The 19011-nt window shown below is 55.1% G+C and overlaps 9 protein-coding genes across 9 annotated transcripts in view; 4 read left to right on the top strand and 5 right to left on the bottom strand.

Annotated features, from left to right (window-relative positions):
* The window catches only part of GLOTRDRAFT_31813 (uncharacterized protein), a gene marked incomplete at both ends in the record, with an annotated part of 4156 nt that extends 3107 nt beyond the window's left edge, over positions 1-1049 (top strand). Inside the window, 2 exons of the mRNA XM_007862087.1 lie at positions 293-380; positions 459-1049. Of these exons, the coding sequence (XP_007860278.1) occupies positions 293-380; positions 459-1049 (679 nt within the window). The remainder of the gene's footprint in view (positions 1-292; positions 381-458) is intronic.
* Positions 1050-1774: 725 nt separating this feature from the next.
* GLOTRDRAFT_118485 (uncharacterized protein) lies at positions 1775-2670 on the bottom strand (the record flags this gene model as incomplete). Its single annotated transcript, XM_007862352.1, has 2 exons — positions 1775-2549; positions 2607-2670. The coding sequence occupies 2 exons, from the start codon at positions 2668-2670 to the stop codon at positions 1900-1902; spliced, it is 714 nt and encodes a 237-aa protein (XP_007860543.1). The 3' UTR covers positions 1775-1899.
* Positions 2671-4049: 1379 nt separating this feature from the next.
* GLOTRDRAFT_134812 (uncharacterized protein) lies at positions 4050-5175 on the top strand (the record flags this gene model as incomplete). Its single annotated transcript, XM_007862351.1, has 6 exons — positions 4050-4081; positions 4194-4243; positions 4304-4580; positions 4634-4709; positions 4767-4792; positions 4848-5175. Exons 1-6 carry the CDS (start codon positions 4059-4061, stop codon positions 5173-5175), a joined length of 780 nt encoding a protein of 259 aa, XP_007860542.1. The 5' UTR covers positions 4050-4058.
* Positions 5016-7282, bottom strand: GLOTRDRAFT_118483 (uncharacterized protein). The gene is made up of 3 exons (XM_007862350.1): positions 7085-7282; positions 5855-7033; positions 5016-5794 (listed from the first exon to the last, which is right to left on the bottom strand). The coding sequence occupies exons 1-3, from the start codon at positions 7211-7213 to the stop codon at positions 5714-5716; spliced, it is 1389 nt and encodes a 462-aa protein (XP_007860541.1). The 5' UTR covers positions 7214-7282; the 3' UTR covers positions 5016-5713.
* A 1955-nt stretch (positions 7283-9237) lies between these two features.
* Positions 9238-9612, bottom strand: GLOTRDRAFT_14967 (uncharacterized protein; the record flags this gene model as incomplete). Its single annotated transcript, XM_007861928.1, has 1 exon — positions 9238-9612. A coding segment is annotated over one exon (375 nt), but the record flags the coding sequence as incomplete, so codon positions are not given.
* Positions 9613-9962: 350 nt separating this feature from the next.
* On the top strand, positions 9963-10542 carry GLOTRDRAFT_123807 (uncharacterized protein; the record flags this gene model as incomplete). Its single annotated transcript, XM_007862349.1, has 2 exons — positions 9963-10397; positions 10444-10542. The coding sequence occupies 2 exons, from the start codon at positions 9963-9965 to the stop codon at positions 10540-10542; spliced, it is 534 nt and encodes a 177-aa protein (XP_007860540.1).
* A 6-nt stretch (positions 10543-10548) lies between these two features.
* GLOTRDRAFT_112829 (Dor1-domain-containing protein) lies at positions 10549-12318 on the bottom strand (the record flags this gene model as incomplete). Its single annotated transcript, XM_007862348.1, has 1 exon — positions 10549-12318. The coding sequence occupies one exon, from the start codon at positions 12316-12318 to the stop codon at positions 10678-10680; it is 1641 nt and encodes a 546-aa protein (XP_007860539.1). The 3' UTR covers positions 10549-10677.
* Positions 12319-12619: 301 nt separating this feature from the next.
* Positions 12620-14018, top strand: GLOTRDRAFT_67366 (RNA-binding domain-containing protein). The gene is made up of 7 exons (XM_007862347.1): positions 12620-12873; positions 12931-13103; positions 13173-13269; positions 13333-13395; positions 13452-13593; positions 13662-13800; positions 13865-14018. The coding sequence occupies exons 1-7, from the start codon at positions 12675-12677 to the stop codon at positions 13883-13885; spliced, it is 834 nt and encodes a 277-aa protein (XP_007860538.1). The 5' UTR covers positions 12620-12674; the 3' UTR covers positions 13886-14018.
* Positions 14019-14127: 109 nt separating this feature from the next.
* GLOTRDRAFT_134808 (uncharacterized protein) lies at positions 14128-15990 on the bottom strand (the record flags this gene model as incomplete). The annotated part of the gene is made up of 10 exons (XM_007862346.1): positions 15644-15990; positions 15535-15594; positions 15447-15475; positions 15299-15393; positions 15143-15249; positions 14812-15082; positions 14724-14752; positions 14623-14669; positions 14547-14572; positions 14128-14494 (listed from the first exon to the last, which is right to left on the bottom strand). Exons 5-10 carry the CDS (start codon positions 15189-15191, stop codon positions 14128-14130), a joined length of 789 nt encoding a protein of 262 aa, XP_007860537.1. The 5' UTR covers positions 15192-15249; positions 15299-15393; positions 15447-15475; positions 15535-15594; positions 15644-15990.
* Positions 15991-19011: the final 3021 nt, after the last annotated feature.

Below are 19011 nucleotides of genomic sequence, written 5' to 3'. Positions count from 1 at the left end.
AACGCGGACCTGGTGGTGCCCGAAGAGAACTTCATCTCAGAGAATTTCCATCGAGATATTGAGAAAGTGCCTGACTTCCTTAATCGCATTGCGAGGCAGCGTCGTTCACAATGCCATAGCGAATTGCTAAGAGTTCTGCTACAAGGCATGGCAGACAGGAAGGTCGGAATATATTCCATGTATCATGACATTACAGTGCACACCTACGGCCTCGCGGACGCGAGGACGGTACGCTTGGCGCATATGTGAGTGTATATGTTCCGCACATTTGACTTGCTGATCCGAGCTTCAGGTTCACTCACCTCCTTGACTCGGATAAGACTGGGCTACGGCCCAAAGAGGAGGTTGTGAAGGCCGATCGCAGGCAATTCGGCGCAGCTGTCCCTGACTGTATGAAGAAGGATGTCGATCCCGACATGGAACAGTTCGGCCAGAAAATAAGGCTGCGGAGACGCAAGGAGCTCGGACCTTGCGTACTTTGCCAACTGATGGACGCTGGCAAAGAGGAGAAGGAGCAACTCCTTATCAAGTACAATCAGCACAAAGACAAGCTGAGTGAACGCGATGAGGACGTCATCGGGCCATGGGACGATGCCAACCGACGTGCAGCATCCAACGCACCAGGAGCGGAGGTCTTAAAGTCGGATATGGCCATCGTGCGGGCGCATGTTGACCGCGCACTCGAAGCTTGGAGAAACGTTTCTTGGAATGACTTCGCAAAATCGCCCATTAAAAGCCTCGGGAAACGATCCAAGGGCGGAGGCACCACCAAGAAGTCCCGGCAGGAGACCGTGGATGGGATTGCGGCTCAATTCCATGAGGCTCCTGCCGGGATTTCGATAGTGACGAGTGCGAACGAAGTAAGGCGGTGGAAAGTCGGTTATGCTATGAAACAGAATCCGAAGTTCGCCTTTGCTGTTGCTTTCTGGGACGTCTGTGGCATCAAGGCCGAGGCTAAAGGACGATCAACTGCTACAGCTGCCATAGCGAGCCTCAGCAATATCCCACCTTCTGTACTCAAAGTTCTCCAGCCCGCAGAGGACCCTTGAAGACAAAGCATTATCTCCCCGTTGGAGTGGCATCGCCACCGAGAGCTCGTCTTTGACTCAGCCCTTTGGATCTCCAGTCTTCATCCTCCCCCACCCGTCATCTCCATCAGCTGTACGAATGTAACCCTCTAGATTCCACATCGGCTCTCCTCTCTTCAAGTCGATATCAGCTTTTTCTTCACTGACTCGTACTTTCGCCCATTCAAGTTGGTCTCTGCGCTTGCCTCTCTCGCGACATCCATTAGCTTTCCGGATCCATCCGGTTCGTTTCGACGTCGACTCTATTCCGTTCTGCTTGGATATTGTGTCTATTCATTCTTGCCTCAGTACTTTTTATCATTGGTCTTCGTTCCTGCCACTATCGCGACATCGATCGGCTCTCCCGCTTGGTTTCCACGTCTATTTTGCTTTGCTGTGCTTGGGTACGTTGATGTTTTCTGCACTGTCATGGATTTGTATCGGCTGTCTATCTCTCTTTTGACAATGAACGAGTGATTCGGGACTCTACTCGTCGACCTGTTCAGGTGTCTACCCTTATCCGTCCTCAGCTCTCTTTCAGGGGACGCATATTGAATGCTAAGTCATGCACTAGAGAACTCTGTTCAGCTCTACCGATCATAATATCTGCTAGGTATATGTTCATGCCTTCATCCGCCATATCTGGGTACTACTCGCGTAGACCTGAGCGCTCTCTGTGTACAATCCCCATGTCTGTGGGGATAGTCGGTGCTCACCCAAATTGCTATACAAAATACATACTACAGATTATTCTACATGGAATCCCCTCCTCACTACGAGAAAATACAATTCTAGTAACCGGATAAGTTATCGATATACTCTGTCCTGATACTCAAGGTACAACCACTTCCTCGACCCACTGACCGTCATCCTTCCGCGTATAGACCCTTCTCCTGTTCGGCACGATGCCCATCTCGAGATAGTCCACTCTGACGGGCTCCATGACCATCAGTGCGAAGTTGCTAAATGCCTTCTCCCATAACGCCCGCTCCTCCTCGTTCTTAGCCTCGTCCCACTTCGGTACCTTCTCCACCCACTTCTTCGACTCTTCGTACCCGCCCTCGAGCACGCTGCCTGGAGGAGGGCGCAGCCAGGACGCCTTCATGTGCCCGGACATAGACTCATAGATCTCCTTCCGTTCGGCTTCCCAGTCGACGTTGTCTTCCTCCACGAGTGCCTTCATCCCGGGCGACGCTTTCCAGTCGAATCTCGCGTAGAAAGGGTGGGAAGGGGAAGGGATTACGTAGGTCCTGGAGGTTATGCGGAATTGCTCGGATGTCTTGTCAATCCACCAGCACATCTCCGAGGACGACGAGGGATTAGTCGGATTGGAGATGAGTTCGGAAACCTTCGGCGTCCGGATGTCGGTGGAAGATATCAATAGCGGGTAATTGGGGTGCGATTGGGGTGTAAAGGTGGTCCTGTATATTTGTGAACGCGCGTGGGGTACGTTCTGTGCGTCGAACGTAGCAAGTTGGAATACTTAAAACACAAGGTAAGTACGTGGAGCCGACCTTTAGCTCGACTGATGTAACGTACCGCTGACTTTGTCATGCTCGTTCAGAGTCTTGTGCAACGCGCGCAACCAAAGGGGGGATGCCATGATACGTAGTTCAGTCGATACTGGGTAAGTCAAGCGGATAATTCAGTCCTCGTATGTATATCCTGTTGTCGGTTGAGACTTACGATCAAGGCTGAAGTCAGAAGCGCTGATAACCAGCGGCTGCGGTCAGCCACAGGTCCGACGCGACGTATCGAGAAGGTCCGGCCCTGGACCCTTTGCACCAAACCTTAGACTGGTCTCCAGGACTTGTCGGACTATTGACAGTGTGGTTGGTGCTCGTGAGACCAAGGGCATTGCAAAAGATTCTGTGAAGTCAGCTATACTCTGTCGTCACTGACGGATGATTGATTGTAAGACGGGCCACGACGAGTCCTGATTCAATGTTATTGTACACTATGTAGATGCCTGGCTGAAGCCCCTAACCTGCGAGTCTGTTGCTTACATTCAGATGTTTGATCCTGCTTGTAAGTGGCCCGCGAGTTCAGAGCTGTCGGGGGCGTGCTTATTGATAAACCCAGCATTACTGAAAACTGGAATTTCTTCTTGTCTCCGATCTGTCAATCAAGACGCTCGGACGTATTTGGAACCCAGCAGCGTCCATCATAGAGGTATGGGCTCCCTATATGCGGCTACAATTGACCACACTTAATGATATCGTTTGCATCATGATTTTATCGACATGAAACGCATATGCTCGGCCCAGGCTGTCCACGCATATACGGTGTCAGGCCTGACAACGAAAAACCCCTTCTCTTACCACCAGGATGGATAATGCAACCTCGATGCAATATACCTCATCAGCTGCAATTGGGAGGTTCACGACGTGCAGTATGACCTGGCGACGAGTGCTCACGTTCGCTTGGAAGACATCGTCTTATGCTCTGACGATCAATCAAAGATTCCGGATCTCCTGAAATAATCGCAGACTTAAGGGAGTTAAGTCGGCGTTGGGGTCGGTGCTCTATCTCCTTCCTCCCTCCACCGTCATGAAATGGATGCTCCTTTGGAACAAGCAGTAATTGGTGATACAAATGCCTTATACCTCGCCGTTGGTGTGCTGTCTATGACTATATGGGAGTACTTGATTACCCTGGATATGGAGGTGAGCGTTCCGGGTCTTGCTTGCATATCGCCCTGTACTTCATGTCGTGTGCCTAGCTTGAGTTCTTCTGGTGCGGAGCGTGGTCGCTATCCCGCGTTCTCTTTCTTTTAGTCAGTGGTTCGTATCTTAAGAGTGGTATCATTGGAATGATATCTATCCTCGAAGAATCGATACATTCCTTTGTCTGTTACGGGGTCAGTCGATATCTTGCTGTCTCTCGAGTCAATTGTTGATCTTCGGACAGTCTCATCTTTTATGGTAGGTATAGAGCTCATGAGCAATTGCAATCGGATTAACTGCCCATGGTATTTCAACAGTCTTGTCTATGGGGTCAGCCTCAGATACTGTACGTCGTACGAATTCACTCTGAAGTTCGGATTAATCTGGTTGGAAACTTGCGCAGATGTGAGGCGTCGTCGATGGATTATTTTGCTTGTCAAATACACTGACCTCGCTGAAGTATCGAATCCATGGCTATACTCTTCGGGCTGGGTATGACCACGACTGAAGGTATCCCTTCTTCCTGCTGCCACCTCCGCCACCCGGGTACTAATATATCTGTGATTTCAGTCATGCACGCCATCCGTCTCTGGCACATGTACACCTCCGCATCCTATGTCAAATGGGGCATAGTCTTCCTCTCGGTGGTCTACAACGTCGTCCAATGGGCCCTAATCGCCAGCTACCTGCACGCCGCAGGGGGACCTTTGCACTTCTACGACGGCAAAACGTGGGTACCAGCCCTGGTGACCCACAGTATACTTTACATCTTGACTATCGTGCGCGCTTTCGTCCCGAGGGAGCGCTCGGCGGACGGGAAGTGGCTGCGGAACAGAGTCCTGCGAGAGTGCGTACCAGGCTGAGCGTATGGGTCCTTTGGCCCAGCCTTACGACTTACAGGGGCACGTTGATTTTCTCTGTGACGTTCGCAACGACTGTATTCACAACGGCCGGCTCGCTGTCCACCAACCCCCTTGTGCGCTACATATCCTATCCACCGCGCGACCAAGGCACTTACGCTCGCCCTTCACAGATATCCATCCCCGCCCGCTTCTCCCCGTACGTCCCCTCGCTTCCCAAGTATCTGATACATCTAGAACCGACCAACCCCCAGGCTAATGCTCTCCGCGACCTCCGCGGCGATGTCCCGCCTCATGTTCAACATCCGCTCGCTCTCCGCCTTCCTGGGGACCGACCCCGCGTGGATCCTCTCCAACCTCGAGATGAGCCGCGTTCGCTGGACGCAGGGCGCGCGCCGCGGCGAGCGCTGGGTCGAGGTGGACGCCGCGTGCGCGGGCGGGGAGCTGAAGAGGAAGGCGTCGATGTGGCTCGACCCGACGACGAAGATACGCGTGGTGACGGCGCCGGCGGGCGTGTTGGGGGACGAGGAGGACGAGGCGTATTTGGTGGAGACGGTGGAGGATGGGGGGATCGTTGTTTAAGACCGGCGACACATTGACTATTCTTACAAGGGCGGTCAAAATACGGAACCTTCGCAGTGTAACCTCACATTCATGTCATGCAGGCCCACGGATTGCATTAGAGACCAGGGAGCACTGTGCCACGACAAATAAGCAACGCGATAATCTACCGCAGCGTCCGACGCAGTCGAAAACACATGTCCATTATACTCGAATAACCCTCGCTCGTGAAAAGACAAAGCACACGCTAGCAACCAGCGATTATACTCGAATAACCCGCTCGTTAAGGCCAAACAGATAATCGCCGACCATAAATAGGTAGATCATTGGTTGGGAAGGAACGGGCGTCATGAAGAGTCGTAAATGAAGCTGAAGATTGAATACTGAATGCGATGATGATACTGATATAGCGACAGCGATGTCGATGTGGAATGGAGTGTTATTGTATATGTATGCTGCGGGCTTGATATGAATGGATGGATCGATGCGATAGCGTGATGATGTGAAGGACGGTCGTTAGCTGGGAATAGAGTAAGACAGGAGATCGGCGGAGGTGGTTTTACAAGCTCGGTTGGATGAGCGGAGGTCGGGAGAGGGACTTGGTCCTCGGGAAGGAGTCTGTAGGAACGGGATCACCGCGCTAGCAAACGGTGAACGTCAGCACACGAAGCAAGCGGGAGAATAACACGCATACACTCACCACCATCGTCCGGAACACCCGCACGTCCCTCGTGATCCTCAGCTCAATCCCGCGCGTCGCGCACTCCATCCGCAGACTCGGCAGCGCAGGGTGCGCCGCGCCGCCCTCCCACATCTGGAGCGTCACCACCTCGAGCTCCTCCCTTTCCTTCACCACGCCCAGCACCGCCTCCAACTGCGCCTCGGCGTCCACGCCGAGCGCGATATGCTGAATCCCCTCCGGCAGGGCTTTCCACACTGCCGGCGCGCCCCGCGCGTGCTCGACGCGGAACTCCTTCAGGTGCGTGCAGGCCCGCACGACCGCGGCGGCCTCGCGGCTCCCGCAGCTCGGGAGCGCGAGGCTCTGCAGCGCCTGCGCGTGCCGGCCCACGAGGTGCGCGAGCATATCCGTGCTCGGCTCGCGCGCGAACTCCAATACTCTCAGACTCCTCGCCGAGTTTTGGAGCAGCCAGTTGAGGAAGTCCGTCGACGGCTTGCTCTGGAAGTCCATGTGCAGCGCGTGCAGCGCGCTGGCGAAGGCGAGCGGGGCGTCGGGCGGGAGGTGCGGCGGCACGCCGCGCACGGAGAGGGAGTGCAGGGACGGGCAGAGGGCGAGCAGCTGGAAGAGGTGCGCGCTGTCCGCGCTCGCGTTGCTGAAGTGCAGCGCGGCGATGCGCGGGCCGGCGCGGCGGAGGAGCGCGAGCGTGGTCCGATTGAACGAGGGGGCACCATTCGAAGGATCGCCGTCGCCCGGCGGGCCGCGGCCGTAGATATGCAGGCCGAGTTCGTACAGCTTCGGACAGGCGGCGACCGCGCGTGCGAAGGACGTCTCGGAGAGGTGGCCCGGCTGGTTGTAGTCGAGCACGGCGCGCAGGCGCGTGACGCTCTCGGCGAGGGCGCGTCCGCGCTCGCAGGACATATCGAGCGCGCTCCGGAAGGACGCGAAGGCGGCCTCGCTGCGGAGGGTGACGCTGCGGAAGAGGAGCTTCTGCGCGGGGCCCGCCCAGGCGCGGCAGACGAGCGCGCAGGAGCGCAGGAGGGCGTCGTCGGGCTCGAGCGCGTCGCTGAAGTAGGCGGCCTCGAGGATGTGCAGGATGATCTCGGCGGGGAGGGGCACGGCGCGGCGCTGTGGACGCGGGTGGCGCGGTCGTCGTGCGGGGGCGGGCGCCTTGAGGTCGAGCTGGATGTCGTGGGCGATGGCCTGCGCGATGGGTGAATAACGAGCAGAGTCGAAGAGCGCATAATTACTCGCCCTGTTGTGGGCCGCGAACGGCTTGAAGTTCAGCAAACCCATGTTTGAGAGGACGAAAGAGGCGGTGGCGAGGGCGCCCTCGACGGCGAAACGCTCGAGGTCGCTGTTGTGGGCGGCGAGGGGGAACATGCGACGACGGGGACGGGCAGGGCCTTATATGCGCGGGCGTATATGCAATTATGACCGCCTCCGCGAGGCCAGTCAAGCGCAAAGTGAAACCGGATCTGGAGATTGTGAGAAGCCCGCGCGCCAGATTTAGACTTTGTGCTGCCCGCTGTCCCGGCTCGCCGCTGCCTTTTCCGGGGACACCGCTGTGGGCTGCTGTGGGTCCGCGCAGATTCGCGTCCGCAACGCGCGACTTTGCAGGGGGACTACACACACAATGCGCCCGTCCACTGAACCTTTATACGAGTCGCTATCGGCATCCATCAGCAATTTCCAGTCGCCTGGCCGATGGCGCAGGCCCTTCGGATATTCTCGAAAGCTTTTTGTCTCGCTCTTTTTGTTTACGGCAACCATCGCCGCGAGGTTCTCACCGCCGAGTCACTGGGGCGCGAGACATGACTTAAGTGTCTCTGCGCCGTGTCCCGCATTTTACCTCAGACTACTGTAAACTCGCGCTGATAGGCGTGGCCGATGGGCGGGCGATGCATGAGTGCGAATCAGGGCCGGCCCCGACGTTGTCACCTGCAATGGTGCGCCCGATGCGTCTATATTGCGGACCGGGCGCCCCAGTCGTGGGCGGAGCTTGGGAGCAGATGTCCCGACGGCGCCGGACTCGACGCTTGCCAAAGGTGAGCGATCCTGCGACGGCGTCCTTGTTCCATTCGGGGCTCCACATTTCCTCTGGCAAATCACTCGCCGGCCTGGAGGAATCCATTCAAAACGTATCGCGATACGTTTTCGGGGGTCCTGGGCTTGAGCGAGGACAAGGTGGATACGTACACTGGCACGCCGACCGCTTCCCCTCCACTCGCCCTGTCATAGCGTCCTATTACTTGTACATTCATGCACAGCTCCGGGACCCTGCCTCGAGTCGGTGGCGTTAATTTATGCTCCTGATCATGAATCCCTTACGTTGCGCACAATTTGTCTCCTCTCACGAGACCTCCTGTATCCCTCCCAAACCATCCCTTACGTCCCGGCGATCAAACGCATCTGCATCTCGTCGCCAGGCCACAGCACCGAGATGAAATACAAGGCGTTTCGCGTGTTATAAACGTGAGACGAGATCCCAGGGAATTAAACGCCACAGATGTGGCACATCCCACATCCCATCTCGAAGGTACATTGTCCGGCCGTTTCGGGCCCCTGCAGACAATAGGCTATGTAGTACGTAGATGCAAATCAGATCAATTATTCAGGGCAGCGGTGGTAGGGTCAGGGTCAGCCCTTATTCCTGTAATATCCCCCGCAGCTCTGAATCGAACGCGAGCGCTACTTGTGTCGTATATACTTACATTCCGGGTCTGCTGTGGTACCGATGTCATTGCCTGGACGTACCGCATGCATCACCCTTCACTGGCACCGTGTCAGCCAATATTAAAATCACGATTCGAGGTCCAAGGTCAAGCGCTCACCATATACCATAACGACAAAGCAGGATATACACCTCCACTGATCCACCCGCCGGCATATACAAGCACGCATACGTATATACCCCAAACGACTACTATCAGTCAGGTGACGATCCCCCTTCATCGATGCGCTCAGCTCCCGGGACCGCACCCCCCTGCCTTGAGTCGGTGGCACGCTCACGGATCCCTTACATTGCGCACAATTTGTCTCCCCTCACGAGACCATTGACAGCGAACGCCCTCCGGCATCAGGTCAAACCCATCCCTTACATATACGCGTCGCCGAGCCATAGCATTGCGAGACATCTGGAGAATGAAGTGTGATACAGTATACAGGGCGCCACGGGTAATATACATGGCACGAGACAAAGCGAGCCCAGGAAAGATGAGAACATCCACCACTGATACCAGACCCTCGCGCATGCGTTCAACTTGTCATCTTTCTCGAGCTTGCGACATAGCCTACTCGACGACGTCATAGAGGAAGCAGCCAGGGAATCTTGCCTTGATCCGAGCTTCGAGCCACCAGTAAGGGGTAGTATACGAGATGTCCGTCCGAGCGCTAGAGCCTGCACCGCCAGCAAGGAGGCCATCCCTAGCAAGGACGATGGCCCCAGAATCACCCGCTTCAGAAAACGTGCCGTGGTCCTTGCCGTAGTGGTAGACAGCGATCGAGGTCGAAGCATGCTGGATGTTGTCGTCGTAGTGACGGACGAATGACTCGAGACCGTTGACGCGGCCAGCGGTGGTCCCCGTGGTCCGCCGATTCTTCACCACAAGCAGGCATCTCTCGTTGTGGATGTCAAGATGCTGGGGGTTGCGGATCTCGGCATCCTGGACGACGCCATAGGCCTGGAGGAGGAGGCCATCCTCGGGGTAGCTGTAGTTGGCTCGATCCGCCGGCTGAGGGAACATAGTGTCGCAAAACTGGAGAATGTCCATATTGCCGCCTGTGGGAGCAAAACGACAACTATCAGCTTGAGCTTGAGACAAGCAGGAGAAAGGAACGAGATACGGGAATGAGGTAGGGCAAAAAAGATGTACCAATGGAAATCCGGTTACCCTTGAAACTGGATCAGTCGATCTTATGGTCATACAGCTCAACCAATAACTCGCTGGTCAGGCGTGCAGTGCCGAGTGGCCTCAGCTTGAAGCACATTCACGTCCACAATGCCGTTCTTCGCGTGCTGTATCAGCTCCTCGAGCTCCTTCCGTCTCCGAGTCTTCGTGACCTTTTCCCCCTCGATTGGATCTCCCAGCGTCTTGAGTATTGTCGTCCATAATTCGATGGTGTTGGTGAGATGGTTGATTCTCCGAGATATGTCGTTAACAGCACTGTCAAAACTCTCGCAGCCCAGTGCAATGATCTCCTCACGAGCTTGGCCTATGTGTTTCATACTCCTGCTGGGGTAGACAGAAAGGGGACGGGCGACGTGGGCGCAGGTCAGGATGGCGACCCGGTTGTCATCTTTGCTGGGGCGATAGTACAAGGCGCCTGTGCCCTCGTAGCTGGGTTGCTAGAGGCTTGCGATGGCGAGACCAAGGGTGCTGGTAAAGGGCTTCCGCAGTTCCGGGAAAGGGTCGGCAACGGGGTCGAATGGGAGGAGACTAGGACCAGCGACGGGACGAGTGACAACGGACTCAACGAGAGCTACCTCGATAGTAGGGAGCCCCGCATCGTCCAAGATACTCTGTACAGCATCTGCGGCGGCAACGGCAGCATCGTAGAGGAGAGAGTATGGCTTCACGCCGATGGATATCACAAACGGGCTCAATGGCTAGAGGAATCGTGAGGGAAACGAGCTCGTCGGCGACTCCCACGCTAGAGGGTGGAAGTACAAGCCCGGTTGGGACCAGACTCCTTCCCAGCCCCGGCAGTAAGAGATTCCAGGGTCTGTAATGTCCCCCCCCTGCAGCGCTACTCCTGCTGTATATACACTCCGGATTCGCTGTGGTACCAATGTCACTGCATGTATCGCGCTGGATTCGAGAGGTCCTGTCAATATCCCTAGACGCCTAAGCCTCCCCCATCCGATCCAGCACCTCCCCCAACCGCCCGCCCGGCACCCACGCGCCCTCCACCCGAACACCATAAACCCCCTCCACCAGCGCGCGCCTCACAAACGGCACAAACACTGTCCCAAACACCTGCCTTGCGGCGCCCACCAACCCCTTCTCTTCCCCCTCCCCGTTAATTTGGAGAAGCGCCTCGGCGCTCGCCACGAGCGACGCATCCAGCGCCTCCACGGCGTCGCCCAGCAGGTCCTGCGGCGCGAGCAGGCGCAGGCCGTTCAGCGCCGTGAGGAGCGCGTTGGTGTACAGCGCCAGCGGCGGGTACGACGTCAGGATGTGCGGGGCGACGTGCGGCGGGGAGGACTCGACCGAGTAGTCTCGCGGGGGCACGGGCGGGTTCGACCCCGACGATGGGGTAATTAGGACCTCGCTAGGGCTCTTGGTACCAGTATTCTTGATAGCATCTACGAACGATGCGGACGCCTCACTGAAAGCCTCAGTCACGCCCGCCCGGACCTCGTTGTAGAATATCGGCGCGAGGTGCGCGCCAAAGTCCATCCCGACACGCGCGAACGACGCCGCGCAGTACGTCAGCTGCGTGAGCAGCGACGCGAGCGCCGCGGGGTCGCCGCGCAGATAACGCACATTGCTCCGCAGCGTGTCGAGCAGGCGCTCGACGAGGCCCGCAGCGAGCGTGGTCAGGAGCGCGCGCACGACGGGCGGCGGCGGCGGCGTGCGCTCGAGGAAGATGGCCGTGTACTGCGTGACGAGGTCGTGCACGCCCTCGCGCCACGCGTCGACGTACCGCTTGAGGAACCGCGCGTGCGCCTCCCGCTCGCCCGTGCGCGCCGCCTCAACCGCCGCGAACGACGCGTCGAGGTACGCCGCGCGGCTCGCGAGGAACGCGAGCGCGAGCTCGTCCTCCGCGAGCACGCCCATGCGCCGCAGGAAGCTCGCGGCCTTGAAGAGCGCGGGGAGCTTCGCCTGCTCGCGCAGCGCCGCGAGCAGCTGCGCGAGCATCCCGCGGAGGGCGGCGTCGACCTCGGCCTGGACGTCCGCGACAATGGGGACGTTGGGCAGCGCGCGCGTGTGTGCGGCGAGCGCGAGCGCCTCGGCGAAGTGCCCCCCGCGCACGCACGCGTCGGCGAGCGCGGGGATCTCGAGCAGGTCGCGCAGCTTGTCGTGCTGCTCGCGCACGGCGGCGGCTGTGCGCCGCTCGTCCTGCACGGCTTTGCTCGTGCCACTGAACGCACGCGTGCTCGCTTCGAGCTCCGGGAGCGAGGAGGAGAGGAGGGACGAGAGGGAGGCGGTGACAGAGGCGAGGGTGGTGGAGAGGGTGGTGTTCGTGCGGTGCAGGGAGAGGAAGGTGCGGTAGTTGGTGTTGCAGAGCGTGGTGAGGGCGTTCGTCAGCTGGGCGGAGGTGGAGGAGAGGGTGGTGGGTTCGGAGAGGAGTGTGTCGAGCGGGAGAGTCGTGAGGTGGGAGAGGTAGGCGGTTGCTGGGGGTGACGAGAAGGAGACTTTCGAGGCAGCCGGGTCCGCCGTCGACGAGAGTATCTCTGCTAGACTAGCGACTGAGGCTATACTCGCCTCGGACGTTGCCTCTGCGGTCGACGCGACCTCTGGCAGTTCGAACTGTTCAGCCATGATTTAGTTCGGGCGTAAAGGCCGCAGAGGGCTTCGTTCTTTGCTGAAATGTCCCTTCCTATAGTTGAGGAAATCTGTATAAATTATGGACAACGGACAGAGGAGAAGCATTGGTACCATCCGACCTTTCCGGCTTCGCGCTCCTTTCGTAAGGTATTATTCCACAGCCCCAAGCTGCAACGCCCGCCAGTAATGGGTGACAACGAGTATAAAGTGATGATCCTGGTCACCGTCAAATATGCAGCGTCGGCGCAGCAATCGGTGGTGGTAAGAGCAAGGACAAGTTGCGTAACTTGCGTCGCGCCTGGAGATAATTGCATTTCTGGCTTCAGCCACCACCTCCCTGACCTACATTCATGGCCGACACTACAGCAGCACCAGCACCCCCTCCTCCCGCCGCCGATGGCGCCATGGAAGGCGTTGTCTCAACAGAGGCCCCTGCGACGAACGGAGCACCCGCCACTAACGGCACGACCGAAGCCGCCGCCCCTCCACAGCCAGTAGCTACAGAAACACTCTACATCCAGAACTTGAATGAGAAGATCAAGATTCCCGGTCCGTTCTTATTGTTCTATTTCCTTCTGATCAACTACTGATCAGAGGTGCGGACAGTGCTCAAGGCCTCCCTGCGTGGGCTGTTCAAGTCGTACGGCGAAGTGCTCGACGTTGTCGCACACGGGAACCTGCGCATGCGGGGGCAAGCGTTCGTGTCGTTCCCGTCCGCGGATATTGCTGCGAAGGCGTTGAAGGAGGTACGAGGGTTCCCGCTCTACGGCAAACCCATGGTGCGTTTCGTTGCAGGCTGTCCCGTGCCCATATCTTTCTAATTTCCCTACGTTTGCTGCCGGGTATAGCAAATTTCGTTTGCGCGGACGCCGTCAGATGCGGTTGTGAAGAAGCAGCATCCGAACGAGTTGGACGTGCACAAGGCGAGGCGGTTAGAACACAAAAGTGCGTTCTGGCTTTAGCTTCCCCGACTCCCTGACGCTCACCCTCTCTCGCCTCGGTATTCAGAAAAGACTCGCTACACGAACCCTTTGAAGATGAAGTTCAAGGCCAAGCGCGCGGCAGCAGAAGGTAAGTGCCTGTTCCTCTCATTGGTTCGATTGATTGAGCGGTGCATGCTTGTGTAGCGGACGCGGCTGCAGCCGTCCCCGTATCCCGCCGCCCGCATATCCAGATGCCCGACGAGTACCTCCCCCCGAACAAAATTCTCTTCCTGCAGAACCTCCCCGAAAGCGTCACGAAAGACCAGCTCTTGGCGCTATTCTCGCAGTACGTTCCCACTGCCCTCCTCTTGCCAAAGTTTTTCGGGGTAATAGTCGCTTACGATCATTGCGTAGATACCCCAACCTATACGAAGTGCGTCTCATCCCGACAAAGAAGGACATCGCCTTCGTCGAGTACATGGACGAGGCCAGCGCGACCGTCGCCAAGGACGCGCTGCATAATTACAAGCTCGACGGAGAGAATAAGATCAAGGTGTGTTTATGTTCGCCGGACAACTTCACGTGTGCGTTTATTTATGATATGTCTGTCGTTGTAGATTACGTTCGCGAGAAAGTGAGCGGGTGTACGATCGGCGATCGGATTGGTGGGCTGTGGGTGCGATCTTGCTCTGCGATCTTGCTCTGTATCATTACGTCTTTTCTTTGTATTCGATCCCTTGATATAATGCCATCGTCGTCAAAAGGGTCAAGATACCGTCGCCGGAATGAGCTCGGTACCAGCAAAGCAAATTTTCGTTTCCTCCAGGTACAATAATATAACTGGTTACATGTTTGGTCGTCGAAAGAACCGACCCCCGTGTCAAGCCTCATGAGCGAAGGTCCCGCCCGACATACCACTACAACGCAGGTTCTCAACGAACTTCGATGCCTGACCCGCCTCGCTATCGACAACCTCTTGGTATCTTTCTATCGACGGCAGGACCTCCAGAGTCTCGCCGCTCGACGCATCTGTATGCGCCTGGGACAGCTCGTACTCCTCCGGGCCGACGTTATCGACCTCGACGAGCAGCTCGCCCTCGCGCATGCCCTTGGTGCTGCGCATGCGTATCCGGCTCATCTCCAGGTGGCTGAGGAGCAGCTTGGGTTCCGTGCCCAGGGCATCGGAAAACTTGTGGATGTTGAACATGAGGCGGCTCATGGTGACTGACATGACGGAGAGCATGATGCTAGGGTAGGATGTGATAAGTGACATGTGCGGGCAGCGCAACTAACACGCACCCGCCGAACTTCGCCGGCATGCTTACCTGGCGAACTATCAGGAAAGTAAGAAGGAAAAGGTATATGGCAAACATACGTTGGGGTTGCCACTGAGGGCGCCAATCGTGTTGTACAAGACGGCGGCTCAAAACACGGAAGTAAGTAAAGAGGTGGAGACGCTGCACCTGGAGTAACTACCGAAAGCAACAGAAGCCAACAGCCCGCCCCTGCGACGAGCGAGGTTAGGAAGATCCATCCACCGGGAGACAGGACGAACACAACGTACTGTCGGAGGATCCATCTGATAAGATGCTTGCCCTCCGCGTCCGGCGGGCGAGGCGAAAACGCCCGCAGGATTGTCAGCAGGTAGAGGGCCGAGTGGACAGCAAGGGACGGGAACCATTGCGAGGCTGCAAGAGACGTGTAGCTCATGCCCTTGAGAATTCGGATGACGATGGTCCACTGAGCTGCAAAGTAGCCGATGCTGAGGACGACGAGCAGATACTGTACCGGCCTGCAGTGCGAGAAAAGGTGCCACAGACGGAGTGCCTGCATCACTAAATCGCATCAAAGAAAGTCAAGCTTTTGTTGGCGACGGAGGGATGTATGGACTAGACCTTCAATATTCACTAGACTCAACGTGGCCAACGTAGTGATGAGGTCCATTCTGACAGTCCTTACTCAGTCCTCAGTGATTGCCGCCAAACTTGTGTGTTCCTCACAGCTGAGGTCTACTTAATACGTTTTCTATCCTGAGATAAACAGTGGCTTACCTGTTCGGTGATATCAAGCGACCAGGCAGCTGCGAATCGCTCAACTTTCGAGAACTAGCTACACGAGCAGTCAGTACTGACCATACAAATTCAAGCTGAAATGAAGATTCTTAAGTAGATGTGCAAGTACTGAAAACACTACGCATACATAGCAACTAGTATGTTCGCATATCGGTTCTGAGCCAAGAACGACGCGCGTTCAGAACAGCAGTACTCCATTGGTGTGGTAGACGTACCCAAAAGAAAAGGATTTGAGAGAGCTTCACCCGGTCCTTCCAAGTCCAGAAATAGGCAACCTAGTAGGACGTCGAGCACGAGGCGAAAAATCTCCACAGGCGTCCTTACCTCCATGTCGAATGTACAAAGATACTCGTAGATTACCATGGAGAAGAGACTGAACACTAAGCTGCGCATAGCCCTGCATGGCGATACCAGGGTTCCACATTGGAGATCCAGGCCGCCTGCTACAGACGACATCTCAGGAAGCAAACGGTGGGGGAGGATGCTATCGCTGGGAGGCCAGGGAATAGATAACCAACGACACCAGCATCCAGTGTTGCATCGGTAGGCTGTGTCATCTTTCGATGCTAGGTCATTTCCCGATAGCATCATGATATTGCTGTTGTAGTCCCAGCCCGGGGAGCATGGTATTCCCAAGGCAGACGTGGATGAGTATCAGTGTGGAAGAAGACACATTTGATGAGAGGATGGTCCAAGTTGCATCGTCAGGTGAAGATGCATGGTCAACTGGCGATGCAAACTGTCTCATATGTGACTTGTTTCCACACCATCCGAGTTCCAAAGCCTTAGTTCACCCAATGCGGGATGATGTCGGACCTTTGATATCTGTTAGTGATACATAGGTTACGAGTCCTGAGTTTACGAAGGATGAGTCCTTACCCGCAAAATTGGGTGCGTGCCGAACGTTGTACCCCATGGGAATCGCAATGCCGAGAATGCGTGAGACTTTTTGGTGATAGTTTTGACTACACTGTTTGATGTCCGCTTTAAAGTCCGCTTGTATTGGAGACTACAAAAAGACTACAAAATCGGATTTGTAGTGTCTGTTTGCAATCACACTGTGCTTTTGTCTTGAGTTGTTCATGTATTTCCATAGTTTCTTCTATGAAGAGGTATTTTTGGGTTATCTGTCTACTGAATATTTTGAGCATTTAATCGTATCTCCTTCCTTGACTGCATGCTCTTGGTCATGCATGGCATGTTGTTACCGTGGGAATTGACTTCTGTGGCTGTTTGTAGTCGGTGGCTGAGGTGCCGCGCCGGTTGGGATCTCTGGCTTCTCATTGGCTCCTGCCTACTATGACATAGCTTGACTGCAGAAAGCACATTTCTGTAGTTGAGTGATGTCATAGTTGCCCACTCGCTCATTAGTCTAGTACTTGCAGCAGTTGAAGCATGTCAACTTGGTGGGCTGTGCTTCCTTTTAATCCAATCATTACTGGTACATACACATTGATCTTATGTTGGCTATAAGAGGTTCTTGAATGTTGCACTTGTGTTCTGAAATAATATGCTGACTGCTGAATAGTTTGATGGATTGTTTTTCACACACATAATCTGAGTCTATGTGTGGGTGGCAGGGACTATGATACAATTTCTTCAGTCACAGGCATCTTGGGCCTGTGTTTCTCAATCTCTGCTGCCTCCGGACCCCTGATTTCTTCCACTCGGTGGTATCTATATGCCCCCTTGAGAAATTGAAGCTAGTACATGTGTAATATATATTTCATTTCTGCTCCCAGCTTCTTGGAGTACTGTTTGAGTACCTTTTCTGATGACTGTCCTTCAGCTTGGTTTGGGAAAATGAATGCAAGGGAGCTGCCAATCGAAGATTGGCAGTGGATGAGCACTCTGGTTCTGGTAGGATGTTACCTGGAGTCTGCAGGTATTATTGACTATCTCTTCCACTGGGGACAAAAGACCTGTGTCACAGAGCTGCCAATCAAAGATTGGCAGCAGAGGAACACTTTGATCTATGTTATTTGTGTCTAGTAGTGGAGCTGCTACTGTCCCTTGGGCTGGGTACAAATACAATTTCGTAGTCTTTTTGTAGCCACCAATACAGACCAACTTTTAATCTGTCAGAGGCAGGGACTTTCATGGTACAATGATGGCAGAGCCACAGGAGGACAACTTGAAAGTATGAATGAAGGTGAGATTGCAGATACAGATCTAAGGGATTTCAATATGTGCATAAGAAAGAGTACTGTATACATCAATTGGAACATTTATACACCCAATGCTAACACTTATCAGACACAACTCAGGACTCGTGTCCTGCCATGCATAGCAATGGCCCTCTACTGACAAGTCTCTCTGATCATCTGAGTTGTCACAGAACCAGCGACCTTCATTTTTTGCAAAACATAGGCAACACTCTCCACTTGCTCTGGGGTAACATTGTATGGCTTGAAGACATGCAGCAGATCGTTGATGACGTCCTGAGGCAGATAGTTTGAGGCTGGTTGGAAAGGGCGCCCAAGAATGAAAACAATATCAAAGTCGATAGCTTCCAGTTCGACCCCCTTCTCGAGTTCTTCCTTAATTTCGCGGAGGCGATCAAGCAGAAGAGACCGTTTTGCATTGTCCCTGAGATGGACAAACATACTTGGAATGAGTGTGTCAATGACTTCCTGCGGAGGAAGACGTTCCAGAGGATACGGGGATCTCCCAATGATGACAAAGTCTATGGAGTCAGTGAGTACGAGCCTCAAGAACAAGACATTCAATAACGTACTGCCCCATATATTGAAGTCACAGCAGTAGCAGTAGATGTCGTTGCAGTCCACTTCACTGCCACGTGGAACTGATGGAAGCTTGCATATCTCCATATTGCACCCACCTTTGTGCAGGGACACCTGGCCGAAGTCAATGATACGGGGGCTCCCATCGCGGAGCACCACATCACACTCCCGAAAATCTTCGTGTATAATGCCACAACGGTGAATCTCTTGAAGGTAACGTAAAATAGTGATCCTGACTTGCCAGTCATAAGCTATTGCTGCGGTGAGGTACTGCACGATACGAACCTGGTGAGCATAGGGAGGTATGGGAATATGATGTTCAGAGGATCACCGCTGATAAGCCCCAGCGATCTTCTGACCCCCGAAATTGCGAATTTGACACACCATACATCCCCTCCAAAGTTTATTCGACACCACCTGTCGAACCTCTTATGCGACAAGTAACCGACGAAGGGTTCTGGATTTAATTCCGGACCTTCTAACGTCCTCAAGGCAGGCGCAGATCACCGAAATGATTTAGCTCCGCAGCCAGATGCTCCAAAGTCACCCGGAAGAATATCTTTGTGACTAATTATCTCCGGGAATGGCGGAGGCCCGCGTCGCAGTGAGTCATTGGTATTACCACTCCCCAGTCATCACTCCCCTTTGTTTCCGTCAAAGCGACCGAGTCAGCGGACGTAAATCGACGGCCGGACGGAACGTATCAGTCAGCAAGCGGCCGGAGCTAATCTGCACGTGATCAGCCTGCAGTACCGCGTGATGAGGCACTTCAAGCGAGCATTGACGCGTCGAGGCTACCTCTAGGACCTAGGACGAGCACGTGGAAACACGGCAGGATCGTATGGGACATGGTATAGCGGTGGGCAAAGGCTGAGTAATTGTGTGGGATGCGGAGCATATTTGTTATTTAACTCCGGGCGGACGCAAAACCATTCCAATAGCATAAAA

This window comes from Gloeophyllum trabeum, assembly GCF_000344685.1.
Source record: "Gloeophyllum trabeum ATCC 11539 unplaced genomic scaffold GLOTRscaffold_00001, whole genome shotgun sequence".
Taxonomy (NCBI): domain Eukaryota; kingdom Fungi; phylum Basidiomycota; class Agaricomycetes; order Gloeophyllales; family Gloeophyllaceae; genus Gloeophyllum; species Gloeophyllum trabeum.
The sequence above is the reverse complement of the archived record's forward strand: the minus strand, read 5'-3'. Positions and strand labels throughout refer to the sequence as shown.

Excerpts from the sequence above, each read along its gene's own strand:
- GLOTRDRAFT_67366 (XM_007862347.1), top strand. The coding sequence starts at position 12,675 with ATGGCCGACACTACAGCAGCACCAGCACCCCCTCCTCCCGCCGCCGAT. Across the intron at positions 13,104-13,172 it reads CGCTCTACGGCAAACCCATG|CAAATTTCGTTTGCGCGGAC; the intron begins GTGCGTTTCGTT and ends TGCCGGGTATAG. Across the intron at positions 13,594-13,661 it reads CTCTTGGCGCTATTCTCGCA|ATACCCCAACCTATACGAAG; the intron begins GTACGTTCCCAC and ends ATCATTGCGTAG.
- GLOTRDRAFT_118483 (XM_007862350.1), bottom strand. The coding sequence starts at position 7,213 with ATGTTCCCCCTCGCCGCCCACAACAGCGACCTCGAGCGTTTCGCCGTC. Across the intron at positions 7,034-7,084 it reads CGTTCGCGGCCCACAACAGG|GCCATCGCCCACGACATCCA; the intron begins GCGAGTAATTAT and ends CCCATCGCGCAG. Across the intron at positions 5,795-5,854 it reads GGGTGTTCCGGACGATGGTG|CGCGGTGATCCCGTTCCTAC; the intron begins GTGAGTGTATGC and ends ACCGTTTGCTAG.